The sequence below is a fragment of the Pollicipes pollicipes genome, unplaced genomic scaffold (assembly GCF_011947565.3).
Source record: "Pollicipes pollicipes isolate AB1234 unplaced genomic scaffold, Ppol_2.1 Scaffold_3447;HRSCAF=4054_pilon_pilon_pilon, whole genome shotgun sequence".
Lineage (NCBI taxonomy): Eukaryota > Metazoa > Arthropoda > Thecostraca > Pollicipedomorpha > Pollicipedidae > Pollicipes > Pollicipes pollicipes.
In genome coordinates, this window is record NW_023596297.1 from 37,209,984 (window position 1) to 37,237,521 (window position 27,538).

The 27,538-nt window shown below is 54.2% G+C and overlaps 3 protein-coding genes across 10 annotated transcripts; 2 read left to right on the forward strand and 1 right to left on the reverse strand.

Moving 5' to 3' along the window:
- Positions 1-3,411: 3,411 nt before the first annotated feature.
- Positions 3,412-13,619, forward strand: peng (Pumilio and CPL domain-containing protein penguin). Of its 6 annotated transcripts, none has more exons than XM_037215002.1 (12): positions 3,412-3,437; positions 5,318-5,514; positions 6,237-6,433; positions 6,665-6,979; positions 7,471-7,676; positions 10,107-10,281; positions 10,611-10,733; positions 11,158-11,312; positions 11,647-11,792; positions 12,317-12,475; positions 12,973-13,063; positions 13,315-13,619. In XM_037215002.1, the coding sequence occupies exons 2-12, from the start codon at positions 5,337-5,339 to the stop codon at positions 13,472-13,474; spliced, it is 1,905 nt and encodes a 634-aa protein (XP_037070897.1). In that variant the 5' UTR covers positions 3,412-3,437; positions 5,318-5,336; the 3' UTR covers positions 13,475-13,619. The 6 variants fall into 6 exon arrangements, with proteins under 6 accessions (XP_037070897.1, XP_037070893.1, XP_037070899.1 ...); XM_037214998.1 differs by having other exon boundaries at positions 3,419-3,451; XM_037215004.1 differs by having other exon boundaries at positions 3,419-3,451; positions 6,240-6,433.
- Positions 13,620-15,822: 2,203 nt separating this feature from the next.
- LOC119091321 (solute carrier family 25 member 45-like) lies at positions 15,823-17,088 on the forward strand. Its single transcript, XM_037214034.1, has one exon. It carries the CDS (start codon positions 15,974-15,976, stop codon positions 16,841-16,843), a length of 870 nt encoding a protein of 289 aa, XP_037069929.1. The 5' UTR covers positions 15,823-15,973; the 3' UTR covers positions 16,844-17,088.
- Positions 17,089-17,232: 144 nt separating this feature from the next.
- Positions 17,233-26,513, reverse strand: LOC119091320 (uncharacterized). 3 transcript variants are annotated; one of them, XM_037214033.1, is made up of 7 exons: positions 26,499-26,513; positions 25,215-25,403; positions 24,676-24,825; positions 24,083-24,208; positions 23,087-23,209; positions 22,728-22,826; positions 17,233-21,914 (listed from the first exon to the last, which is right to left on the reverse strand). In XM_037214033.1, exons 2-7 carry the CDS (start codon positions 25,345-25,347, stop codon positions 21,757-21,759), a joined length of 789 nt encoding a protein of 262 aa, XP_037069928.1. In that variant the 5' UTR covers positions 25,348-25,403; positions 26,499-26,513; the 3' UTR covers positions 17,233-21,756. The 3 variants fall into 3 exon arrangements, with proteins under 3 accessions (XP_037069928.1, XP_037069926.1, XP_037069927.1); XM_037214031.1 differs by lacking the exons at positions 17,233-21,914; positions 22,728-22,826 and having other exon boundaries at positions 23,092-23,824; XM_037214032.1 differs by lacking the exons at positions 17,233-21,914; positions 22,728-22,826; positions 26,499-26,513 and adding an exon at positions 26,247-26,263 and having other exon boundaries at positions 23,092-23,824.
- Between the last annotated feature and the right edge of the window lie 1,025 nt (positions 26,514-27,538).

Consider the following 27,538-nt stretch of genomic DNA (forward strand, 5'->3'; position numbering starts at 1 on the left):
AAAGCACAGGGTGGTTCAAGCAATGTATAAATGTATAACAGGCGAAACCGTTCCAACAACGCACTTCTCAGCAAAGATCGTTATTTGACGTCACCGGAGATGCACCTTTAACGCTAAGACGGCCGCACGCGCGATAAGAACATGATAAATCGCATGTGTTACGACACGTTTGGTGGATGGAATGATTCGCAAGTCAAAGTAAATATGAATGAATGAGATAACTTGGCAGTTATGTGTGATTTTGGAGGCACTTCAAGAGCCAAGGCGGCGATAAAGGATCCAGGAGGGAAGCTATTCGAGGACGAGCCCCCGCGTTTTACGCCAAAAAAGTGCTTGGCGTAAGGACTTGTCTGTGACTTCGGAAGCACCAGCTGGACTCAAAACTGCACCCTGGGATTACCAGTTTATTTTGAGCATTACAACTGCCGCCTTGCGAGATACCTATCCCAAGCAAATCCATGGAACTTTTCAGCCCCAGTTGGCATTTGAATTGGGTTTCGGTTTGGCAGATCACCCGACGGAAAAGAGTGGTCGCATTTATTTAGCCTATGACGGTGTATCGGAGCGAGTGCGGGCGTATCTCCCCAATTCCTGGCTGAAATGTATTTGAAGAACAGTCGGGTATAGCAGTGCAAGAAGCCTATAAAGTGCCCCGAAGCTCCTCGGCCGGGGCTCCCGACCCGGACCTTATCAGGCACATTCGCGCGGCTCCATCTAACGGGGGCAGTCAAGTCAATGCACATTGGAGCTTAGCCATTCACCGGAGTTAGGCTCTAACGGTTGCTAGCGTCATGATGCAAGGGGTACCGCTGGTTTACCCTCCCTTTGCTTGACAAATACTGGATAAGACTTGCTCGATTATTAACGAAATGCAGCCTAAGGGCGCATCATAACCCGCGTCCAAAGCCTTTTGGATACTCACAATGAATGCAGTTGATCAACTGAAAACGCTTTTCCTCGCTTGACAGCAGGATTAAGTTATAAGACGGTCGACCGTGCAGTGTTATCTCGCTAACGCAGGAACAGGATCAGATGCACTCCAGTGAGCCCATGGTCTCCACCGTCGGCTTCAGCACCCGGAGTGTCGCATGGATGATGTCAGCATCCAGCTGGAACTTGGAAGCCACGTATCCACCTTGAAAGCGTGCTGTTTGAAGGCAGGGTATGTTCATGACATGCTGGGCGAATGCATAGGTCTTTTGGTAGATGGAGTGTAGTGCAACAGTATTGGCGACATCAAATCCCTCCATCGACCCTTGGCCAGTCCATGCTGGCTGAGTTGCTAAGTTGAGCGACTGAGTTGCTGCCGGCTGAAGACGCCCTTGGTCTGGACATGCTGCAGGTCCCGAATATTCCACAGGAGCTGGCACACCTGGCGCAATGAGCAAGCGACCCCCGAGACCGGTTCAGAGGGTTAGTTCGGTGCTTGGCATGCGACTTCATCCGCCAGAAGTCAGATGGGCATGCTCGCGTCCTGGCGGTAAATTCAGGTCTGATGTTGACAAAAGCTCCAACAGTGAAAAACGCACAGCGCGTGATGTCTGGCTGATAGGGAACTTAACAGTGCGCGGCTTTTTCCACTCGCCATATTTACTACTCGTCAGATACTCAGCACATGCACCAGAGGCGTACCCAAGCGTTCTCCCTGGCACTGCGGCTCATCCAGACACATTATTCCCTTTTGAACCAAACTTGCACAGGTTCAGACTGAATGCTCAAACGTGAGTATGAGAGGCCCGCACTGTCCCACGGATCCCCAATCGATGCCGTGGCCTTCTGACTGGCGTTAGAGGTCACAGCCCAACGGGCGAGAGGATTTCTTACTGCAACCTACGGAAGTCGTTCTGGCCCCATGACCTCTTCAGCTTTCCAATCGGGTCCTTGATCTTTGTTCCCGAGGGGCTATTGGATCCTGTTTCGACGTCCTCGAACAAAGCCCGTGACGGGCTCGGGGACACTTGTCGACATATGGCCCTGTTGTGCCTATGGGCACTAACGCTTGGGCGCGTATCTTAGCACAAAGGTTTATTCGGCAGTCACTGGAGCAGCGAGCGGCCCGACCGCCGCATGCGCGTTTCGCGGCGTGAGAGAGGGAGCGGACGTTTGCACAGCTTATCTGTTGGCGCTGACGAAAGGCATAGAAGACATTGTGAAACAATTCGCCAAATAAAAGGTCTTCACGAGTTGGAACTATTTCTGTCGGCGTGAAGAAATAAGTCAAAAGATAGGAAATGATTGTAGGTACAGCTGGCAGAGTTAACGTGACAAATTAAAAGTGAAGCTTGATACTGCATAGGGCACGGGCCATCTAGCGGATGGGGCGGCAGGCGCATTTTCAGTAGCGCCGCCTACAGGTGACGCCGTCTACAGCCCATTGTTGGCACGGTGGACTCATGGCCGACACTGGGGTCCAGTCATTGTTTCAGACACCCAGACCGATGCAATCATCGGCTCAGGAATTATACTTCCTTAGAAAATGAGATCCCAGTTCTCAGACCGACACGTAGCCAACCGTTTTGGGTTACAATGTATCAGGGGTCCTCAAACGGCATAAGACGCCCCCCTCTCTAATATTCCAGTCACAGTCCTACGGGCCGTGATCCTTTGTGTGACGTACAGGCCCGTCAGGCCCTTATGCCCGCCAATCAGGTTCTTGATTGTCGCTTTCGGCGAGCCTCCGGGCCCGTCTTGGGGCCTCATTGAACACTGCTATTGGTTGACTCGGGACCCCTGCCAACACAGGACCCTGTGGTAGGCACCGTAGGCCCCTGATAGACGCAGGGGGCCCCAGCTTGGTCGCTGTTCGTTCTAAAGTTGGCCCTCATGCCAATACCAACACGGCGTCGACTGTACGGCACTGGTGGTGCCAGACTCAGATGTCAGTGCCAGTGCCAGTGCTAGTGCCAGTGCCAGTGCCAGTGCTAGTGCCAGCGCCAGACTCAGTGTCAGACCCTTATCAATTCAGGGGTCCCCGAACAGCGCAAAGGATCCGCTGACTGTCATCTGTGGGCCCGTCCCCGCAGGTCGGGCCCCTGAAGAAGACTCCTTAGCCCTTCGTGCTCTTAGGCCCTCCGCTCGGGCCCTTGATTGTTGATCCGCCGGGTACTCCTGGACCCTTGGAAGTCGGAATGTAAGAAAGGGAGAGGGCTTGTTCCCCTTGTACCCTCTCCCCTCTGCATGCGCCACCGGTGCTGCCTTTGGTTTAATTTATACATGGCATGATATTTCATGCATACAAAGAATAGAAAAACACATAGAATGATAGAGAAATGTGGTCCCACTAGGCTGCATGCAGTCCTAATAAAACTGTACCGAAAATGTCGCCGCCGAGATGTGGTAGCTGCTTGATGGTCCGAATTTAGCGCCACAGCTCCGAAAGCAAGCATGGACAGTCGCGCGCCGGTACGTCCCGTAATGTCTTGCTTGTGCCGTATTGTGTGCGTGGTGGTGGGTAAGGGTGTAGGCGTCCCCCCCCCCTCCCGTACTGTTATTTAGGCCCTCGGCTTGGGTGTTGAAGATTGGAAGAGGGGGCTAAATGATAGATAGCATTGTATCAAAAACTTTTCCGAGCGTATACTTTGATGCAAGAAGTGTAAAGAGGATGTATTGTTTCATGGTCTGTAGACCACGCCAAGTCATTCTAATGCAAACGAGCCATCATTCAGTAATTTTTCACATCGAAATGCCTATTGAACATTTTCTGTTGCATTTGTTGTAAATTTGGCATGTACATCAGGCTACTTTTGCACAGTTTGTGTGGTGGCATTTTGCTATCATTTCTCATAGCACTGCTTTCAAGCAGTGTCAGTAGTCCCCAGGAGAGACAGTTGCTTGACTGCCATCTCAACAGACACTCATGACTTGGTTTAAACAAGGTGCCACTTCTGGTATTGTCAGTGATATTTATCAGTATGGCTGGGTCATCACCCCTGTAGATTAGCACTTATACATTGCTTTTTCAGATGTGGATGTTTGAGAAGATATTTGGGACTATATCTTAATGTCATTACATGTGCCAAATGCAGGGTCAGAATTTTTAAAATAAATTTGTGTGGCATTTATGTCTTGGAAATGTTTGCTTTAAAACAATGATGCTACACCATGCCCATATTATATGCATATTGTATTGTCAACAAGTATTATGTAATCTGACCATTGGTGCATTTTGAACTATATACAGACATGATACTATGCAACAAACATTTTCCAGCGTGAACATGTTACAGATATCTGTCAGTGTTACCAACAGACAACAGCACCTCTTGTGGTCAGGGTGTACTTTCCTACCTCATGTTACAAAAGAGCATTGTACATCAATCATTGTTTTTAAGGCAGAACATATCATAATTAATCATAAAACAGGTCATCTTTACTCTTACCTTGGAACTTAACTAATTACAATACCGAACATCCGACCTCCGCAGGGCTGTTTCGTCAACAATTATGGTTTTTCCCTGTCCCCCGACTTTGACATGTTTGGGCCACGCATTAGATCCTTTGACATCACGTCTCGATAGAACTGAAGCCAGTTCACTACCATCTTTTTACTGGGAGTGGTGCTGATTAACTTCTTCATGGCACTTTCATTTACCTCGACCACAACGTACACGTAGGCCATCTCTAGTATGACCAACGGTCTGAGGTGTGAACCAGCGAAAAAGCTGCCGTCTACAACACGCTTGATTTTTGGGCACTTGGTACAGCACCAGGCCTTGCCAAACACTCTGTCTGTACCAAACTCTCCTTCCACCATGCGCCTTCTTGCACAGCACATTTTTGCTACTTTTCTTATGAGACCGTTTTCGCGGAGAAGTCTCAAAAGGTCATCTGGGTGCTCAGTCTCAAAATCCAGTTTTAATAAGTCCCTAAATGGTTCCACTTTGTGTAACTCCATCTTCAGCTCTCGTGCAATATCGCTCGACTGCGTGGATATGCAGTAAATATATCTCATTGCATTATTATTGTTACCTTGGCCCCCGCATATTTTTATGGTTCTTGATAAGCAGAAATGTCGTCATCACGCACCAATAGCGTGGCAGTCACGCTGGGGGTCGAGGTTGCCGCGTGTTTGCGGCGCTCGGGAGCTCGCCATCGTAATTATAAAACAAATTGAAGGTAAGAGCATGAATCTACCTGTTTTGCAATTATTTAGGATATGTCCTGCCTTAAACACGACGAATGGTGTACAATGATTTTTTCTAATGTTAGGTAGGAAAGTACACCTACACCCCTCATGTTATTTGGATGACTGGGCCTCTGCTGGCATTCAATGTTTGCAAGGTACCTGACATCTGATATATTATGCATTATATTCTAGGTGATTTCACAATATTCAAATGACAATTAATGGTAGTGCAAGGCAAATGAAGATGAAGAAAAAGAAGGACTCTGTGCATGCAGATAATGGCACGAAGCAAGAGCAGGTCAAGAAAAGAAAGGGTCATGTCCATGCTAAAACCAGTGAAATTCCTGGTAATGTCACTGTTGAGAAAGTAAAAAATACTAAGGCTATTGGTAAGTTCTACAATTTTACATGCTACAATTCATTACATATGGACCATGATTTGATGTGGATGGAATACTTGTCTGGACTGTTATCCTTGTCTGATTGGTAGAAGGTACATATTACCCCAGTCAATTGGCTCACTGGGTGCTGTTTGGTGTTATGGAGTTCCTAAAATAACTCAATGTTTGACTTCATTGGACTTTTAACCATGCATGCATTGTAAACTGAATTGGCTGTTGAGCTTATAATCAGAATACCTGGGTTTAAATTCCAGCAATTGTAGGGAGAGTTTGGCTGTGATGCATATTTGGCTGAAAGCCAAACATCATCCAGTCCTAGGATTTCATAATGCCTGATGACTGCTGGAGAGTTCACTTTCCATCATGCTGTCTACTTGCTGTTATTTAAAGAACTCCAGGCCACTGTGATAGTCTGAACAGTTATTCCAGATGTGATATCCATGCCTTGTCTCAACTTTTCCTTAGCACCATAAGATAACATTTGTTAAAATTGTTTGACACTAACTGCAAGTTGAAATTCACCCTATCATACAAATTGCTGTCCATTTTCTGTGTGGTTTATTGGTCCTGTGCTGCAATGCTGTGGTGATGAGTGATCTCATGATGACTGATCTGGAGTGGCCACCCCAGATGTGGTGTTTGCACAACACTACCCTCTGCAGCAGGTTGAGGAACAGCCTGCCGTATGCTCAAATTTTATGTTATGTAAGCAGATACAAAATGGCCAAAGAAACGGAAACGCAATGAAGACTCTTCTGAACAGCAGCGCCCAGCTAAAATTCAACACCAAGATGGTGCACCGAACTGGCGGCAGGTCCGGGCCGACGCCGCTGAGATCAAGGATCGCAGAAAGGCACACAACAAAATGTACGAAGTCGGAAAACACATGAAGAAACTTTGGGAAGAGGTAGGCAGTATTGGTTGGTGTGTTACTGGCTGTTGTAATTTGAATAGTTTATGAGTAGTGTTTGAAGGAAATATATCATATGAAGTGGAGTGCTGTTGAGTGTATCTGATTCAAACCATCGGTTTCTGTGTACAAACGCGGACCGTCTCTGACTCGCCCTGTCTCACCGTCGTGCCGTGCTGCCTCCGCGCGGGCGTCTGCTCAGCTGACGGCCGCGCCTCCCTCCGACAGGTACGCGTAGACAAGTGTCCGGAGGAGCGTCGGCGCCAGCTGCTGCCCGAGCTGGTGAACATGGTGCGCGGCCGCGTGCCGCAGATGGTGCGTGCTCATGACCGGGCGCGCGTCTGCGAGACCCTGTTCGAGCTGGGCGGACCCGAGACACGCGCAGTGCTGTTTGACGAGGTGCGGCAGCAGCTGGTCGAGCTGAGTCGTGACAAGTACGCGCGCCACTTCGTGCTCAAGATTCTCTCGTACGGCAGCGCCGAGCAGAAGCAGGCGGTGGGCGAAGGGTTTCGTGGCCGCGTCCCGGCGCTCATGGGCCACAAGGTGGGTGTGGGCTGGTGACGCGCCGCACGTGCCCATTGGTGGCACGCGACGGCGGCCAACCGGCCCAATGGCTCTCGGACACGAATGGATTAGACATCGCTTGAAGAGTCACCGGCTCTGCAGCATCTGGCTGTCATTCTTTGGTGTGTGGTCCTACTGGGCAAGATTTTGTCATTTCACGACTGGCGCTTTGCATTGGACGTCAAACTTACTGCCACGCGGCGCTGGTAGGCAGAGTGTTCGAGATGCCTACTAAATGGCCAAGCTTGCATATGCACGTAGCCTTCTTCCTGCAGATAGTTGTCATGCCGCAGGCTCTTCGTACTGTATGCGTTGGTTCACCACGTGGCTTTGGCTCCAGCTCGGGCATCCAGCCCAGTGTGTAGTGGTGGGCGCGCGCCTGCGAGCGGGTCCCGGCGCGTCACCTCTGGAGCGCTGCTATTCTGTCAGCGGTGCCGGTGCCGGCCGTGACCCCGGCTTCCGTGCCGCAGTTTGCCAGCGAGGTTGGTGAGGCGTACTTTCGGGACTGCGCGCCACCCGAGGCGCAGCAGCGCATGCTGATGGAGTTCTACGGCACCGAGTTCCTGATTATGGGCAGCGAGCCGCGAGATATGGCTCAGCTGATCGCCGAGCACCCGGAGAAGCGGGTCATCTACCTGACCAACACGCGCAGCCAGCTGCAGGCCCTACTGGACAAGTAAGCCGACTCGACAGTGTTAAGGTGGGATCATCAGCAGACACGGGTCTCTGCTGGACAAAGCCGCGCTGCAGTTCCGCTGGAGAAGTGAGCTGGTTCTGCTGGATGGAGAGGGAGGGGAGGCACTTGGAGGAGAGGTGATGTACTTACCTGATAATCGCGCAGAGCCAGCTGTGGTCCCAGCTGGCATCACATCCATCCTCCATGGCGGCATGGATATAATAAACCTGGCCCTCCTGAGTTTCGTAACGATAGGTTGGGTGTATTGGAGACTGCCGCCGGCACATGTGTGCATAGCCGACGCTGCCGGTCAGCTTGGTCGGCTGGCGTGGCGTTAGTTCAGTATTTACCGATCGGTGGCCGGCACGCCGTGAGTTCAGTGTACACCGATCGGTGGCCGATGTGGCGTGAGTTCAGTGTGCACCGACCTGTGTCCGGCATGGCGTGAGTTCAGTGTGCACCGACCTGTGACCGACGTGATGTGAGTTCAGCGTACACCGACCTGTGGCCGGCATGATTTGAGTTCAGCGTGCACCGACCTGTGACCGGCGTGGTGTGAGTTCAGTGTACACCGACCTGTGACCGGCGTGGTGTGAGTTCAGTGTACACCGACCTGTGACCGGCATGGTGTGAGTTCAGTGTACACTGACCTGTGTCCGGCATGGCGTGAGTTCAGTGTGCACCGACCTGTGACCGGCATGATGTGAGTTCAATGTACACCGACCTGTGGCCGGCATGGCGTGAGTTCAGTGTGCACCGACCTGTGTCCGGCATGGCGTGAGTTCAGTGTGCACCGACCTGTGTCCGGCATGGCGTGAGTTCAGTGTGCACCGACCTGTGTCCGGCATGGCGTGAGTTCAGTGTGCACCGACCTGTGTCCGGCATGGCGTGAGTTCAGTGTGCACCGACCTGTGACCGGCATGGTGTGAGTTCAATGTACACCGACCTGTGGCCGGCATGGTGTGAGTTCAGTGTGCACCGACCTGTGACCGGCGTGATGTGAGTTCAGCGTACAACGACCTGTGGCCAGCATGATGTGAGTTCAGTGTGCACTGACCTGTGACCGGCGTAGTGTGAGTTCAGTGTACACCGACCTGTGACCGGCATGGTGTGAGTTCAGTGTACACCGACCTGTGATCGGCATGTTGTGAGTTCAGTGTACACTGACCTGTGTCCGGCATGGTGTGAGTTCATTGTGCACCGATCGCTGGCCGGCATGATGTGAGTTCAGCGTGCACCGACCTGTGACCGGCGTGGTGTGAGTTCAGTGTGCACCGATCGCTGGCCGGCATGGTGTGAGTTCAGTGTACACCGACCTGTGACCGGCGTGGTGTGAGTTCAGTGTGCACCGATCGCTGGCCGGCATGGTGTGAGTTCAGTGTGCACCGACCTGTGACCGGCGTGGAGTGAGTTCAGTGTACACTGATCTGTGGCCGGCATGGTGTGAGTTCAGTGTGCACCGACCTGTGACCGGCGTGGTGTGAGTTCAGTGTACGCCGACCTGTGGCCGGCATGGTGTGAGTTCAGTGTGCACCGACCTGTGATCGGCGTGGTGTGAGTTCAGTGTGCACCGACCTGTGACCGGCGTGGTGTGAGTTCAGTGTACACCGACCTGTGACCGGCGTGGTGTGAGTTCAGTGTGCACTGACCTGTGTCCGGCATGGTGTGAGTGCAGTGTGCACCGATCGCTGGCCGGCATGGCGTGAGTTCAGTGTACACCGGTCGGTGGCTGGCATGGCTTGAGTTCAGTGTACACCGATCGGTGGCCGGCATGGTGTGAGTTCAGTGTACATCGATCTGTGGCTGGCATGGTGTGAGTTCAATGTGCACCGATCTGTGGCTGGCATGGCGTGAGTCCAGTGTACACCGATCTGTGGCTGGTATGGCGTGAGTCCAGTGTACACCGATCGGTGGCCGGCGTGGTGTGAGTTCGGTGTACACCGGTCGGTGGCCGGCGTGGTGTGAGTTCGGTGTACACCGATCGGTGGCCGGCGTGGTGTGAGTTCGGTGTACACCGGTCGGTGACTGGCGTGGTGTGAGTTCGGTGTACACCGGTCGGTGACTGGCGTGGTGTGAGTTCGGTGTACACCGGTCGGTGACTGGCGTGGTGTGAGTTCGGTGTACACCGGTCGGTGACTGGCGTGGTGTGAATTCGGTGTACACCGGTCGGTGACTGGCGTGGTGTGAGTTCGGTGTACACCGGTCGGTGACTGGCGTGGTGTGAGTTCGGTGTACACCGGTCGGTGACTGGCGTGGTGTGAGTTCGGTGTACACCGGTCGGTGACTGGCGTGGTGTGAGTTCGGTGTACACCGGTCGGTGACTGGCGTGGTGTGAGTTCGGTGTACACCGGTCGGTGACTGGCGTGGTGTGAGTTCGGTGTACACCGGTCGGTGGCCGACGCCTGACCTCCCCGGTGTGGACGTCGCCAGGCAGCTGCTGACCGGCACGCTGGCGCACCGGCTGCTGCGCGAGTACCTCAGCCTCTGTGCCGAGGCCGACCGCGCCGACGTGGTCGAGTCACTGCGCGAGGCAGTCGTCACCATGCTACACACTAAGGACGGTGCTCGCGTCGGCCTCATGTGTCTCTGGTGGGGCACCGCCAAGGTGAGCAGCCCGATGTGATGTGGGACGTGTAGCGCGGCCGTTGAGCGCACAGCGAGCGCCGGAGCCGCGTGACGAATCTAGTAGTGTTTGCATTCCCATGATTTCGACGCTGGACCTCCAATGCCGAAGCGTGTCTCTCACATGCCGTGTTTGGGAAGGCGCCTGGTCGCTCCAGAAGCGGGCGGTTCGTCTGTGACGGCTCCGCCGCAGGCGCCGGGCTCACCCGGTCACGCTCCGGTCCCGCGGCTTCTGATCCGCCCCAGGTCAGGGTCGGCGGCTCAGAGCCCCGCCGCCCCGGCCGGCCTTCAGCGTGCCTGTCGTGCTGGCAGGACCGCAAGGCCATCGTCAAGTCGCTAAAGACGTACGCACAGAAGGCGTGTACGGATGAGCACGGCTTCCTGGTTATGCTAGCGCTATTTGACGTGGTGGACGACACCCGGCTGGTCCGCAAGGTACGTTCTGACGGGCGTCTGACCTGACCCGCGCCTGACCTGAGCGGCGCTGCCCTGATCCGCGACCAACCGGATGGACGAGACGTAGCGGGACGTCACTGACCTCGGCTACCTGGCCGTGGCGGACTGTGACTGACCTCCGCCACACGGCTGGGCGCTGCCGGCGGCGGTGTCAGCTGTGTACACTCGTCACACCGCCTGCGTGTCGGTCGGTGGACTGCCTGTGTGATGTTGGGGTAGTTCTGCGACGGATGAGTTGCAGGATTATTCCCGGTGCTGGTGGCTGGGCTGGGGCTGCGCGGGCTGCCCACTTCTAACGACCCATACAGCTATAGGCCGTCTGCGAAGTGGGGTGACAGCTGGCGGATCACACTAGTCTGGTAGCTCCGCGGCTGCTGACGCTGATGCGCGTCCTGCCGTGCAGGCACTGCTGGACGAGATGATGACAAACATAGTGGACATCGTGGCCAGCGAGCACGGCCGCAAGGTGGTGCACTACCTGTTATCGCCACGCAGCACGGTCTACTTCCACCCACAGCTGATCGCCACGCTAGCCGAGGGCGACCAGAACAGTACCAGGTGAGCGGCGGTGGCCGGCCCGCGGCGCTGGCGCTCTGGCCCGCGTCCGCGCCGTCACCGAGAGGCATTGACCAATTGCCGTGACAGTGCGATGCGTCCTTCGTGTACATTGTCGGTGTGTGTGTGGGGGGGGGGGGGGGGGGGTAGGGGGCGCATGCGCTCAAGGCACTTCATGACACTGTCACATGTGACCGAACCACTATACGGTGTTGGAGCTGGAATTGTGCGAGGTATGTCAGGTTTGTCTGGTATGCAGTCCCCAGCAAGTGATGAGCAAGACACTGCTGCTGGGTGTGTGTGCCCGTAGTTGAACGTCCCTTGTCGGGTTTTCCAGTAAGAAGGATCCGGAGGTGCGGCGTCGGGAGCTGCTGGAGGGCGTCAGCGAACCGCTCCTGAAGACGGCCAGCATCCACTGTCTAGAGTGGATGGCCGACAGCAACATGTGCATCCTGATGACACACATCCTCACCAAGTGCACAGGTGACGAGGCCAGCGGGCGGTGGGCGCCCGCCATACCCGGCAGGCTTGGCCAGCCCGCATTCTTTGGCGGGACGCGAAGTACCGTCACGCCGTACTGCCTGCTTCTTTTGCTGTGGTTCGAATCACGGCCAGGCCATAAGTCAGCTGTTGTAGCCTTTAGCCTGTACCCCTGTGCCCCATGTACCCAGTGCGGTGACGTGAATTGTCGCGGCATCGTCCCCACCGCCGAACAGTTCCCACAGTTCTACGCCAATCTCAGCACCTGGCATCAGCTCAAGTGGCGTGGGTCCCAGGTCTTGATGTGGGCCCCAGTCTCATGACATCAGCCTGGATTTCCTGGTGTCATTCCGAGTCCCCTGGTGTCAGTTCCGGCCGCCTTACGCCAGTGACAGCATCTTGGCGTCAGCCCCATTCTTGTGGTGTCGTCTCAGCCCCAGTCCCCTCACACCAGTCCCAGTCCCGTGAGCTCAGTCCCAGTCCCTTGGTGTCAATCCCAGCTCTGACAGTTGGTGCACTCTCCGCAGCCGACTCACTGAAGCTGCCACTGATGCAGCTGGCCCGCCGGCTGGCTGAGCCGGTCACCTCCACCGCCGACGGCCACCTGGTCAACAACTCCGCCGCGTACATGCAGCTCAAGAAGCTGATCCAGGCGGACCGGCAACGCAGTGTCGCCAATGCGTCCGGTGAGCGTCGGCCCCCGTCCCGTCCCGTCCCGTCCCGTCCCGTCCCGTCCCGTCCCGTCCCGTCCCGTCCCGTCCCGTCCCGTCCCGTCCCGTCCCGTCCCGTCCCGTCCCGTCCCGTCCCGTCCCGTCCCGTCCCGTCCCGTCCCGCTCGCGTGCATCTCTGTCGCGGTCGGGTGGGGTCGGTCACGCGGCGCGCCGTTGTGCGATCGGACGGGTGATGAGGCGAAGTCGGTGGGCGGTGCGCCCGGCTCGGCTGGCCGCGCCCCCGCCCTCGGCTATCGCCGAGCGGCGCTGTACCAGGCGGCGGAGCTGTGCGCCGGATATTTGCTGTGTTTGCGGCAGCCGTCCTGCCGCTGTGGGGCGGGAGCAGCTCGGTGGGTAGTGCACGACGTTACCGCGTCATTCACCTCCTGCCTCGATGCACGGCGAAACAAAGATTTGTGCAGCTGAGCATGTCCGGTTTGGTTTGTGCTCACGATGCCCTCGCCCGGTTTCAGTGCTGTTTTCCACGCTGATCCTTCAGGAATTATCAGCTGACGCGCTGATCTCATGGCTGGCCTCCAACCGAACGGCATTTCTTCTGGTGATGTACGTATGTGTAGCACTACTAGCAGGATCGTGCTTACATCCTGTTTGACGTATCCACTAGACCCCATTGATACTCATGCTTCAGGTTCACCAAGCTGCTTTATTTGTCTGAATACTCCTGCTAGTCATTTTTCCCATGCTACTGCTGTTTTTACATTTGCGTGCTGTCACGTCTTGTAGTGATTTTTGTCCTTGTCTTGAATGGGAAAAGTGATTACCAGTCATGCTTGACTTAACACCGTCTCCGCCAGAATGCTGGAGACCGAGGTGCCGGCGGTGGTGGAGAAGGTTTTAGAAGTGATGCTTCCACACAGCAAAAAACTAAAGCCTGCGTGCAAAGGAGCGGAAATTCTGAAGAAGAAGCTGTCGGCAGCGTCTAAACAGATGAAAACCACCTACTGCGGCGACTGAGGCTGTAAAATCCAGTGACGCAAAGCGGGGAGGGGAGGGGGCGCAGTGACCTGTTGAAGTAGCCGTGCTTGATATGTGTACCTGCCGGTGGTATTTGTTGGTGGCTTGGAATACAGCGTCCTGAAGTTCTTTTGCGGCCAGCGAAGCGAAACCTTTTTCAACACCGTTTACGCAGCATGGCCCATCCTCCCGATGTCCCGCTTCAGAGGCCCCGTTTCACGAATCAGAGGAGCGAGCCATGCAAGTCAACGTAAGAAGTCCGAACGGAGCTCTGATCCGTTCCCAGCGCCGGCAGTTCCCGGCCGGCCCAACGTCAGGGCACGGGATGGTCGTATGCCGGGGGGACAGTGAACGCGACCATTTGGGACAGCCTTTGAACCGGCCGGGCAGCTTAGGCCAGGGTTGGTCAGCTTACGCCAGGGTTGGTCAGCATGGGCCGGGGCCGGTCAGCATGGACCAGGGCTGGTCAGATGCGGCAGGGGCCGGTCAGCTAGGACCAGGGCTGGTCAGATGCGGCTGGGGCCGGTCCGCTAGGACCAGGGCTGGTCAGATGCGAGTGGGACCGGTCAGCTAGGACCAGGGCTGGTCAGATGCGGGTGGGACCGGTCAGCTAGGACCAGGGCTGGTCAGCAGGGGTCGGGGCCGGTCAGCTGGGGCCGGGGCTGGTCAGTAGGGCCGGGGCCACGCAGCTGGTGCTGGGGCCGGTCAGGGCACGTCCAGGACACTTCCGGAGCACTCACCATTCTACGTGAAATATAACAGCACATACCTCCTCCTGGGAGATGGCATGAGACCGATAGGTCAGTACCCTTTGCATTATGTTGTGGGTGAACAGAAACGGCCGGCACCCACCGCCTGGCGAGCGCTGGTCGTCCAAATGCTCGGTCAGGCGGCCTTGTCCGGTACCGGCCCAGGCCGACCAGCGCCGCCTCCCGTCTTATATAAATATTAGCGAAAATCAGCTGGACCCCTACCCTGACTGTTACCAGGTCTGCCCCTGAGAGATGGCTGTGCCGACGCCGACCGAATCGCGCGCCGCTGGACTGCGTCTGTCTGTCTGTGTCAAATGTCCGTCGGCATTTCATCTCACCAGGATCGAGTCACGTGACTCGCTGCCAGTCCGACACATATTGGTGGATGGCGTCCGCCACCCTTGCCCACGTGCGCAAAAACGATGTTGGCCATCGGATGGCCTGTGACAGTTCCGGGAGCTGCACGTTGAAGCGATTGTTCAGCGAACTTCGGATGACTGCGGTGACGTCTCCACCGTGCCGCTGCTATGCCATATTGCCCGCACGCGGCCCCAGTCCTCGAGCACGTGTACCCCAGGCCCCGGACGTCACAGCTAAATTGCACAGGTATTTGATTACGCATTGCAGCTCCCTTATCGAGCGTGCATGCGTGCTAGCAGTTTCTCAGGACAGCACGTCACAAAAGCACACAACAGGCTGAACAGGCTGAAACCAACAGGCAAAACTGACTCACGTAGACTACAAAATAATTTACATGATGACTGGCTCAGACTATTAATTCAAGTAAATACTTGAGTTTTATTATTTAAGCAGATCAAGTGGATGATCGCGGCTTCACAATCCACTGCTCGCTGACTGCTGCTCTAACCAGACATCTTGGCAACACACTGCTTCATGGGGTACACGCTATGCCATCCCGTGTCGTACGTGACCGCGTCAGGAGCGTCGTTAACTTCGTTAGCTTGTTATTAGGGGTGTCGTTGGCTTCGTTAGCTTGCTGTAAGGGTGCCGTTAGCGTGGGAGGGAATAAAGCTCTGGTTCTCCAACATTGAGCGGAAAGCGGGTCGGCTTATCCACTTTCCCCGATTTTTCCCCCGTCCCCAACTTCATAAGGCGTCCAACGTCCATAAGGCGTCCAAGCCATGAAGGGGATCACCTAATGCATCCACATAGGACCTTTAGCCCAAAAACGTTTCTCCAAAGTGAAGCTTGGCCCCTAAGCGGCGAGGATGGCCATTGGCTAGACGGTACCCTATGACCCGATTTACCGAGTTGATAACTCAGCGATTCAGCCAGGCTCCGGGGTAGCAACTTAGCTACGCTAGTGATAATGATGCGTCCGCCTGGTGACCTTACACTAAGTTTGAGATGCTTACGATAATATACAGGCATTTGTATCGTACGTCATTCATCGTGCTATTCGTATTGTATATTGCATGATATTGTTCCATGTGATCAGGTACTGGGTAACATAACGTTGTCCAGCCATAACCTTGTGACGGCGGGGGAACGGATGACGTGTAAACAAACGTACGGCGGGCCGCCACTCGGCATCAGCGAGGGGCGCGTGGTCAGTGCAGGCCGACAACGCGAGGCGTGACGCGGAGCCAGCCGCTCCGGTGCCCTCGGGCCGACGGCGTACTGAGCACGCTTGTGCAGGGTGAGCGCGGCGTGGCGGCGGCGAGGCACCGGCAGTGTAGCGCTGTGCGTGGCGGCGTGCCCCGGAGGGCGGACGGTCGGCACCGACATGAACTTGACCGAGGCCTGGCGCGACTTCCTGGCCGGCTGGGCGGGTGGCTCTCTGGGTATTCTGTGCGGCCACCCGCTCGACACGGTCAAAGTGCGCCAGCAGGCGCTGCTCGTGTCGCCGCTGCAGTGTCTGCGCATCACGCTGCGTCACGAGGGCGCGCGCGGCCTGTTCAAGGGCCTCGCTTTTCCAATGGCATCGGCTGGCGCCGTCAATGCCGTCTTCTTCGGCGTCTACTATAACTGTCTGCGATGGCTGGGCGACGGCGCGGCGTCGGCGTCAGCGCCACTGTTGCACGTTTGGGCCGCGGGAAGCGTGGGCGGAGTGGTGCAGCTGGCGGTGGCAGTGCCGGTGGAGGTGGTAAAGATCCAGCTGCAGACGCGCACCGGCGCCGGCGGCGCTTGGGCGCGCCACTACCAGACCCCGGCTGGCGGTCCACTCGGCTGCCTGGCCGAGCTGTACCGGCGCCGCGGCCCGGCCGGCTGCTACCGCGGCCTCCACGTCCAGCTACTGCGCGACGTGCCGGCCAGTGGCGCCTACTTCGTGCTGTACGAGGCGCTGTCGCGCTGGGCGCGTGAGCGCCGCCTACCGCCGGCGCCCAGTGTGCTGCTGGCCGGCGGCGCGGCAGGCCTGCTCTCCTGGACGCTGATCCTGCCGCTGGATGTGCTCAAAAGCCGCATCCAGGCAGACTGCCCCGACCGGCCACAATTCCGTGGTGTGCTCCACTGCGCGCAAATCACCGTGCTGCGCGACGGCCCGGCGGCGCTGCTGCGCGGCTTCACCGCCATGAGCGTGCGTGGCTTCGTCGTCAACGCCGCCACTTTCTTCGGCTACGAATACGCTATGGTCGGCATCCGGTGGCTCTTGTAGGCGGCCTACAGGAAGCGCGCCCGACGGCCGATGGCCAGGGAGAAAGGGGAAGGGTTCACAGCCGTGAGATCCTCATACTACCGACCTCCAGCTCTCGTGGTTTGTTTGACCAGCGCGATTCGTTGCTATTACGTTGCTATTACGTTTATATTCCGGCTTTGTGACATGCAAACGCGCAGGCTTGCGATGCTACTGTCACGCTTCCGTTAATCGCGTCCATCACGACCGCTAAGAACTGCGCAGGACTTGTTTCAGTGCGGATAAGGCCAATCCACCCTCCAGTAAGACGGAGTGGTGCTGCTTAGAACAACCCTGCCACCTGCTCACGCAAAAAAAAACGCGGATGAGCGCTGGAACAAACCCGTACGCGCGACCAACTTCTCAAAACACATCAGTGGGTACATGTATTTCAGCCATGTGACGTTACAGTTCAACTGTTGTCAGTTACCGACAAAGCGGAAAACAAAACACTGCAGACATTCAGGCCATTGCATCGCCATTCAAAAAGCAAGTTGTAAGGTAGAGGCTAGATCGATTCTAACCACCAAGGTGGTCTGAAGTGAGAGACAATGTCAAAGACAGGCAACAAACAAAACGACAAACATAATGACAGCCTGTCATTACGTCTGAGCATGTGAGTCTCCGTTTTGTACGCGTGACATGCCCCCGGTTACATACTGTTGACTTGACTGGTTATTGGTTGGGAGAACCTCAAAACTCAACACGACTCCCGCCCACAAAAGTCGTTACCAGACGGGCACTCCATGCGAATATAAGTGCGCCGACGTGACACGCAGCAACCCCAGGGCACAGTGGCAGACAGGCTGATATATTTCGCACAACACAGCGTTCTGACCGCCACACAAGCGCGGCGTCGTAGCGAAAGCATGGCGACGCCTCACGGCGTCCGTCTCCGGATGGCTGTCTCGTCACAGTGTCCGTCTCCGTATGGCTGCCTCGTCACAGTGTCCGTCTCCGTATGGCTGCCTCGTCACGGTGTCCGCCTCCGGAAGGCTGCATCGTCACGGTGTCCGTCTCCGGAAGGCTGCCTCGTCACGGTGTCCGTCTCCGTATGGCTGCATCGTCACGGTGTCCGTCTCCGGATGGGTGCCTCGTCACGACTTCCGATGTCCGTCTCCGTATGGCTGCATCGTCACGGTGTCCGTCTCCGGATGGGTGCCTCGTCACGACTTCCGATGTCCGTCTCCGTATGGCTGCCTCGTCATGATGACAGTCTCCGGGTGGATGCCGTCACGGTGCCCGCCTCTGGACGGCTGCCTCGTCATAGCGTCCGTCCTCGTGCGGCCGCCTCGTCACGATGGCTTTATAGCAGGCAGGCGCGTGAGGTTCATGGCAGCTAAATAAACAACTCCATGACACGTTTCTGGACCGCAAAACTTCACAATATGCACAGCCAAACAAACTGAGGCAATAGGCAGCATAGCACACCCGCACACTGAATCACCAAACACGTATTTGACAGTTCATAGGCCCATCAGAATCCAACTGCCGTGTCCAGTTACCGGTAACTGGCTACAATGTCCGACCCATTGGTTCACTCGAGATGCAATCAAAGACGTGCTGTGGACGCTAGCCGACCTGTCTGGATCGGTTGTTGCGGTATACCGATAGTCCGTGGTCTCAACAGATAATTCCAGGCTGATGGTCAGACATGGCGAGATTCAACATGGACGCGGCCATTTTGTGTTCGCACCGGGACGGGTGAGGCGAATGTACGCAGTCGTCAGACCGGTCGTCAGTCTCAAAGCCACGACCCAGCGGCGACGCTCGGCGGCCATTACAGATCGCTGGCAGAAGCACCCGTAGAGGCGGGCGCCGTCCCGCAACCGGGGCTACCTCACGACCGCGCCACACCAAACGCCGGTGCGACCAGCCGCAGCATCTTCCAACGTCGGAGCAGCCACAAGCAACAACATTGGCAGCAGACGAGGTACGACGAAAATGTCGAGACAGCGCCACAAATATCACACTGGCGTAACAAGCCGTAGCGACAGGCATACCGAGCGTTCCTGAGGCATTTCGGTTTTGCGACATTCACGTCGTAAAGAAAATACGTTTACACAATCCACATATGGTCGCAAACGTGGCGAACAGGTATCATACACTATTGGTGTCTTGATTCAAAGAGCAACTATACAAAAACATGTACCTCAATGTGGATTTCATAACCAGATCCAAACAACTCAAGCATGTTAAACACAAGGCTGCCGTGCAAAGGAAATAAAGCGCAAGTGCAATTTTTGCCACCTTGGCGCTTTCGCCACCGTCGATTCGCAGTACCGATCCCCACCGTCTCTCAAAATATGACTGTCGTTATCAGCCCCAATCACCCAAAATTTTGGACTTTCCTTTTAAAAAAGCGCAAGTGTAGAACAAATCCAATCCCCCACGTCAAAGGAGTGCAAGCGCTGTGAGCTATGCAAAAAACGCAAGTTTTTCTTACCATTCGCCGAATCATTTAATAACATGTGCATGCCCGGACTTCGCTTTTTTCTTGACGCTGTCCAGCCACAGCCTCCTGCTTCTACGCCATCTGGCACTACCGAGGAGCTCGCTCCCGTCTAGCTACAGCCTTCCGCCTCTACGCCGCCATCGCTCGCTGCCGTCCAGCCACAGCCTTCCCCTTTCCTGGCGTTGTCTGGACCTGCCGGAGAGCTCGCTGCCGCCCATCCACAGCATTCCATTTTCTCGCCGCCATCTGGCACTACCGGAGACTTTGCTGCCATCCAGCCGCAGCCTCCGGCTTCCCAGGCACCGTCTGGACCTGCCGGAGACTTTGCTGCCGTCCAGCCACAGCCTCCCGCTTCTCTAGCGCCTTCTGATCCTGCCGGAGAGCTCGGTGCCGCCCAGCCAGTCTCCCACTTCTCGCATCTCTTCAAGGTAGGTGGGGAGGATGCAGTCCACGATGCTCCAAAAGGAGGTGCAAACACCGCCCACCTTGAAGTCGTGTCAAATCCCCTGAGTCTGCTCTCCCTATGCTTAAGCCTGTTGCCATAGGTCAACAAAGCCTAGCCAATCTACGAGAATCAGCGTAAGTTTAAGTTGCTGCCTCGAATTATGAGTTTTATGTGTATTGGCGATTGCCCTCACCTACCCTGAAATACATCCATTACCATTAAAATAAAGCGCACGCCTGCACTTGTTTTTTCATCGCATACGCTGGTGAACCTGCTTTTCCTAAAAGCATCCATCCCGTTGTATTTGCGCTTGTCTTACTTAGCGGAGGTCACGTTTGTTGTTACAAAGATCAAAATATAAAAAACCTTTCCCCAATTCTGTAACGTCCATGTGTTCAGGTGAGTGAAACAGCATATAGCACGACTGATCTTAATGCGATAAATTTAATGGTATGCAATTCAAGTATTTACCACCAACCGCCCTAATATAGCAAAAAATCGAAAAAGCTCTCCCCTGAAGAAATGTTAAAATGCACTCGCGCTTTTTGCCTTTGTACGGCACAGGGGACAAAATCCTCGAAAAAGCAGCCGCCTGTGCCCGAGTCTGTGCTCAGGCATACGACGGTAAACCGTGGGGTCCGTCACGTCGCTCCTTCAAAACAAGATGAGATGAGTTTGGAGGTTGGAGGAGCGCTGAAATCGGATGCCACGGGAACGACTTCGGAGGAGCCATCAGCTGTCTGCGCTCAACTTAGCTCAACAGTTTTAGCGCACTGACGCACTGCGCACTGAATAACATGGGACATTGAGTTCACTGAACAAAATACATTCAAAATGGTAAATATCTATAATAGTAGTGATTATATGAACACGGAACTATAAAATGACTAAGAATATAATCTATCCGCAGTAAACTACACTCAAGTCCTTTGTTACCGTTAAGTGCCAACAAAAGGAACAAAAAAAAAACATCTGAATGAACTGCGCCACTAATGTCTATCGAAGCCTTCTCCAAACCCCTCTGAAAAACCACCTGCTATTTCGGAGGAGGCTGGAGGAAGTTCGGGGCGAGCTTTGGGGAGCTTAGAAGAGGTTAGAGAAGCCACGGGGTAGACCAAATTAGTTTGGAGGAGGTTGAAAGAGGTGAGAGGAGGTTAGAAGAAATTACAGAGGTTAGAGAGGTTAGATGATGTTACAGCGGGTAGAGAAGGTTAGATATGCTGATATGCAGGTTAGGTGTGTAGGAGAGGTTAAATGGCGGTTAGAGAAGGTTGGAGAAGGTTAGAGTCGGTTGGAGGAGGTTACAGCAGGTTAGAGCAGGTTAAAAGAGATTAGAGGAGGTAAGAGGAAGTTGAGGAGGTTAGAGGTGCGACGGGAGTAGGCCCATCGCCTTAACCTAAACTAGGCCCTAGGCCCACCGCCTAAACTTGGTTCTACTTCTTGATGACGGGGACGCCTTGCTGCAATACAAACCTTCCTTTAAACACGTCAGAAGCAAAACACTAAACAAATTAGGTCGGGCGGGGATGCAAAGCAGCCTATCGCCAGCACGCAAACAATACACCTGTTGCTTCCAAACGCGCCGGCCGAGACGCCGGAGACGCCACACCATTGTCTGCAGTCGGGGCCTGGTGGCAGCGGCGCCGACCGGGCCGCCGGAGACGCTACACCATTGCATGCAGTCGGGGTCTGGTGGTAGCGGCGCCGGCCGGGCCGCTAGAGACGCAATACCATTGTATGTAGTCAGGGCCTGGTGGCAGCGGCGCCGACCGAGCCGTCAGAGACGCCACACCATTGTATGCAGTCGAGGCCTGGTGGCAGCGGGCAGAGACGCCACACCATTGCCTGCAGTCGGGGCCTGGTGTCAGCGGCGCCGGCCGAGCCGTCAAAGACGTCACACCTTTGTCTGCAGTCGCGGCCTGGTGGCAGCGGCGCCGGCTGAGCCGTCAGAGACGCCACACCATTGTATGCAGTCGCGGCCTGGTGGCAGCGGCCTCATATGCTGGCGACGCAGCAGATCAACACTGCCAGCACGCTGATGATGGAGACCGACACAAAGGCCGTCATGTAGACCGTGTAGCCGCAGTAGAGCATGTCATAACTGTTGGCCCGGGAGTAATTCGGCCACGCGTTGCGGTACACCAGTGTGGCTCCTGCCGGCAGCAGACCACCACCGCGGCTCAAGCCAACCGCAGCCGGGCCACCGGCGCACTGGGATTACATCACTGCGGTTACCGTCTCAAATCGTGTCCCTAATTTACCGTCACCATCTCACGGGCTACGTTGCAAGCCAGGAGCCGCGTTGACATATCCAATGGGTGTTCCCGACGACGAGGTCTCAGTACCTCAGAACTTAACTTGGCAGGAAAAAGGCGGGAACAGATCCCATAACATAGAGATGTACCTGCCGTTGAAACATATGAAGAAACGTGAACGTGAAGAACTCCTTGCCAAGTAGCAGAGACTGTAAAATTTTGTTGTAACACTAGCGGTTACACACATCGCAAAGCTCCACAAAACGGACACAAATTGGTACATATCGAGCTCTATATTTGTCCGCAAAGAATTATTTTGGACGGCAAACGGTAAATCATGAGACAAGACGAAAGGACTTCAAAGCCGTGCTGCTCATATACGGCTCCTGAGTAATCATGCGGCGCAAATGAAAACTTGCACATCTTTTCACGCTTACAAATATATGTTTAAGTACCAATCTGCGGCTTGGCGTATGCAGCTATCTTGGGAAATAAAGGCAGCTAAGCCAGTCTCCTCAGCATCAACGAGCCTCTCAACACCCAAGCCACAGCAATCATATCGCCAACGCCTAGGACAAGCGACCTAGCAGCTCTGCAGAGAACCTGGCTGCGTTACAAGCGTCTAGTCACGGCCAACAGGCATCGAGCGCGAGGCCCCTTGTTAGCTCACGGACGCATGTATTAACTGCCCACTAATCGGCAGCGTCTCACCTGCAATGAACCAGATCAGATACGCCACCACTGCCATCACGTCCACGCAGGTGGTGTCCTTGCGCTGCGAGCTGAGGATGTGCAGGAGCATCAGCGCGCCTGCCGGACGGACGGCGGGCGTCAGCGTCCGCCGGCCGTGCTATACCCGATCAGACGCCACACCGCGCCGCGGCTCATAACAGCTTCGCCGCGAAACCAGAGGCGCGCCAATGGCCACGGCCGATCGCCCGGTTAGGCATGGCACTGCACACCCACTGCGGCCAGACAGCTGACGCCGAGGCCGCTACTGTAACGACGACCTGGCCGGTCGACGCCGTCGCCGACGGCGGTCCGCTGACGTGGCCTCTCGACCAACTCACCACCGACCACCATCCACACGGGGATGCCCGGCTCGAGCGGGCAGTCATCCATGTAGTACGAGCCGACGGCCAGCAGCGTGACGGGCATGCCGAACACCACGCCCACGCATAAGACGAAGATCACTGGTGGCCGAGAAGGGGGGCGTCAGGTCCCAAGACCGGCCCGGACGACAGGCCCCGAGGCCGGCCCAGACCACAGGCTCCGAGGCCGGTTCAAACGACAGACCCTGAGACCGGTCCAGACGACAAGCCCCGTGGCCGGTCCAGACCACAGGCTCCGAGGCCGGTTCAAACGACAGACCCCGAGACCAGTCCAGACGGCAGGCCCCGAGACCGGTCGACGACAGACCCCGAGACCGGTCCAGACGACAGACCCCCAGGCCGGCCCGGACAACAGGCTCCGAGGCCGGTCCAGACAACAGGCCCCGAGACCGGTCCAACCAGCAGGTCCCGAGGCCGGCCGGAACAACAGGCCCCGAGGCCGGCCGGAACGACAAGCCTCGAGGCCGGTCCGGACGACAGACCCCGAAGCCGGTCCAACCAGCAGGCCCCGAGGCCGGCCGGAACAACAGGTCCCGAGGACGGTCCAAACAACAGGCCCCGAGGCCGGAGCGGATGCAGTGCCGCAGCAGACTTCGGTCAGTGATCGGGTCAGGAGAGTCAGCGAGGTGGCAGCGCACTGTGGTCGGCGTCTCTCCATTGATGTGGAGGCACGACAGGCCGAATCGTTCGTCCGGCCTGATGAAACACATTACACAGGTCAAAGAAGGGGAGCTGTTATCGCTCGCCTGTAGCTCATCACAGGGGCCAAATACCAAATATAAACATGTATTTCGATTTCGTTTCCATGAACAGAGCTAGGGAGTGCTACAGAGCCAAATCTCAACAGAAGGTGAAACAAGTCTTGAGGGAGCAGCGGAGAATAAAACATATACAACGAACTCAAACTTGGCCGAGAAATAAAACACAGGTTGGCACAATAAAAACGTTACTTACCAAGTGCTACTAAAAACCCAAGTGGCATAAGAAAGACAGTGGCAAAGAAGTCACAGATGCTCGTGGACTTCTCGCGAGCCTCCTTGATCTGTCCAAACAAAGACTGGTAGCTGGGTGGTGCGTCACCTGAGGACAATTAGCGAGTGTAGAGCACATTTGCAGCAAGGTCTGACTGATTTCACAACACAGAAACAGACGTTTATCACTTTAATCGTCATAGCAGACCTGCATAGACCAGAGCCCTCCACCTTTGGACAAGACAATTCCTTTTCATGACCTGGCAACGCACCATTATCAGAACAACATCGCATCACATAACACTCAAAACATCTCAACAAGTGATGTCACTTTAAATTGTGTCATGCTGTTCCATGTTACATAATGACATACTATGCAATCTCACAATTTCATGAGCTTCATCATAACAATGGTGCAAAAAAATCATGGATTTGCCCATCATCACAATTGTGATCAAAATTTCCGTGAGCCATGGACCAGTGGACAAGTTCCCAGGCCACCGGCTCGACGGTAGCGCAGTTGGCCGACCCAGCTGTCACAGCACGGCCGCCAATCCAGGCAGGCGGGAGACTGACCATCGCCGCCAGTGCGGGTCACAGCCCAGGTCGCGGCAGCGGCCCGCACTGGATCCGGGGAGTCGTTAAAGCCTGGGCCGGTCGGCAAGGCCGGCATGGTCGCCGGCGCCAGACCAGCCTCCAACCGGCCAGGAACCGGTCCACCGCCACCTATTGCGTAGACAGGTATTACGAGGGCGCCACAGCTGGAAAACTCTAACATCCATTTCCCCCAGACAGGCGTTCCCATGCTTGATAATGCCACCTTCAAATGGTGATGCACACTATGCTACCACAATCAGCAGCTGGAATGTAAGTGCTTGTTCTACCTACTGGCCACCATGTGCCAAGGGAATGTTACTACAAAATGTAGCTGACTGACTGCATAACAAATATCTTCTTTGAGCCCATGGGTGCTAAGCAAATACAATGTTTGCAATTAGCAGTTTGAATGTGTCACTGGGAATGAATTTTCCAAGTCCCTTGTACACCAACTAAAAGTATTCATTTTGATGAAAAGCAGTTTCTAAAAACCAGACCACAGCTGAATGTTGACTTACCAATGGTCCCTGTTGCCTCTGCATATGTTGGTGGGGGATCATAATTATGATCACCCTCCTGAGGGGGTGCTGTGGGTACAACAGTATTCCCCTCTGTGCCACCATTACAATTGGCGAAATCAGCATGTGCCATTTAATCAGTCAGCACAATGGAGTTGGATGACAATAATTCTGTGCTGGAACTGTATTCTGAAACAAGAATAGATCAATGAACAATTTCATTACCTCTATGCCTTACTCTCATTGTGCTCAATAACTTATTTTGCAAGATACAAAAAATCCACATAATAAAAATAGCACACACTTGTACTCACTTTATGCAAAGGGGAGTATCTTTTAACTTCTCTTGGGATGGAAACTTAATGACAGATGCATCAAGATAAATTAATTGAGAGGTGCACAATCATTATTTCTGAACGCACACCCGCATGCCCCCCGCACGCATGCAAGCATGTGCACCCGCACACACACACACACACACACACACACACACACACACACACACACACACACACACACACATTATATATATATATATATATATATATATATATATATATATGTATATATATAATATATGTATATATATGATATATGTTATACATTATGCATGTTAATATATGTATATATATTATATATGTTATATATATATATAACATATATTATATATACATATATATATATATATATGTATATTTATATATAATAGCCCAAAGTAAGAAATGAAGAAATAGCCCCATTTTCTCATCATTCACAATACTTTCTGCCCAAGGAAGATGACCAATGCATGATAAGTTCATGTTAAGTTAGGTATTTTACTAGATCAAGACCAGAAAACAAGCTGAGTTAGAGTGGGATGATGCGCCAAGTCTGGTTACTACTGATTCCACACTGGTCGAGCACGTTATAATGCTAGTTGGCTGCATGCTGGTTACAATCTCTCTGGGCCAAGGGTACTCCACTCAATTTAGAACACAGGTGTGCTCACTCAGACCATCAGCCAGAGCTTGCCAAAAGCCTGGCAAAACGCACCTGGCACCAAGGTCGTATAAAAGCACCTCATGCATAGCACCTAGGGCACCGTGGTACTCCCCAAGTACACAACCACTTTCTTTTCAGGCAGCAAAATAATGGGTCCTAATCACACGATCTTCTTGAAAACTGAACCACATATTATTCTAAGCATGCTGTTTTGAGAAATCATGCTGATCATGCCGTAAGTCGTTTCATATACTGTCATACACCGGTAATATCAGCGCCCGTTCCAGACCCACCCATCCTCACCGCCTGTGTTGTTGATATTTGCGGCGTGTACTCTCAAGAAAATGTAGCTCATCCGTACACAAGCCAGCTGATGATGACGTCATTGCCGAGCGAACTGGGTTTCTGTAACCTCTTTTGCATGGTGTCTGCGACGTTACTAGGATATTAAGCAAACGGAAAAGGTATTCCAATACCAGCCAGAGCGTTCTGCGCGCCGATTATGGTCCCTGAGTCGATGTGAGTCTATATGTCGGTCAGACATCAGTATCGCACAGTCTTCTCCGTGTCGGGGTAGCGCAGCAGCATATCGATTCGTCGTTCGGCTCGCTGTAAATACGCCCGCAACGTGGCGCAGCATTAACGATTACGGCGGTGTTGAGCGGAGTGCGGTTTTTATTTGTATTTTGCATTTCCAGGGCAGTGCGGCAGGTGTTAGGTACGCGATTGCGAAGTATTGTATGCATGCATATCAATCACTGTAATAAACATAACCGCGTTTTGTCTTTATTCTCGCTTACATCAGCATCAAATATACTATACCTGTTTCCAATATCAAATGTGCCTTGACAAGCACCGTGCCCAAGTAGGCATTTCGGAACAGTTCGTCCCCTTAATGGCTTGGTTAGGCACAGCTCTCGTACCTCCAGGCTATATTGTGGGCATATTTACTGATGCTTTTAAGGTCCCTCTGTCATAACAGGTGATTATGCTTTATCAGTAACTTTAAGCTGATTTATTCTATTCCTGATGGTTTCAAGCTCACTCAGAGCTAGCTGGTAAAAAAATCAATTTACTGTGTGGGACAACTTAGAAAATGGGTGTGCTGAGCCTCCCCTTGAGCAGGCTAAATTTGTGCCATGCTGAATTTTATAGCTATCTTTGTTTCCACAATTTCTTGAGTATTTTTGCCTGAAATACCTTTTAGGTATAGGTAGACATAGGTACCTCACATTTCAAAGGAGCATTGTGCATAAATCATCTCATTTATGTCAGTACATGTTGTAGGAATCATAAAACAGGTACATCTACACTCTTCCCTCAAATGTTAATAATGGATAGGT

Bases quoted from the DNA above. Each gene is read 5' to 3' on its own strand.
- LOC119091321 (XM_037214034.1), top strand. From the start codon at position 15,974: ATGAACTTGACCGAGGCCTGGCGCGACTTCCTGGCCGGCTGGGCGGGT.
- peng (XM_037215002.1), top strand. From the start codon at position 5,337: ATGACAATTAATGGTAGTGCAAGGCAAATGAAGATGAAGAAAAAGAAG. The intron at 10,282-10,610 runs GTGAGCAGCCCG...TCGTGCTGGCAG, and splicing joins TCTGGTGGGGCACCGCCAAG to GACCGCAAGGCCATCGTCAA. The intron at 11,313-11,646 runs GTGAGCGGCGGT...CGGGTTTTCCAG, and splicing joins GGCGACCAGAACAGTACCAG to TAAGAAGGATCCGGAGGTGC.
- LOC119091320 (XM_037214031.1), bottom strand. From the start codon at position 25,347: ATGGCACATGCTGATTTCGCCAATTGTAATGGTGGCACAGAGGGGAAT. The intron at 24,826-25,214 runs GTAAGTCAACAT...TCTACGCAATAG, and splicing joins AGAGGCAACAGGGACCATTG to GTGGCGGTGGACCGGTTCCT. The intron at 23,825-24,082 runs GTAAGTAACGTT...GTGTTTCATCAG, and splicing joins TGGGTTTTTAGTAGCACTTG to GCCGGACGAACGATTCGGCC.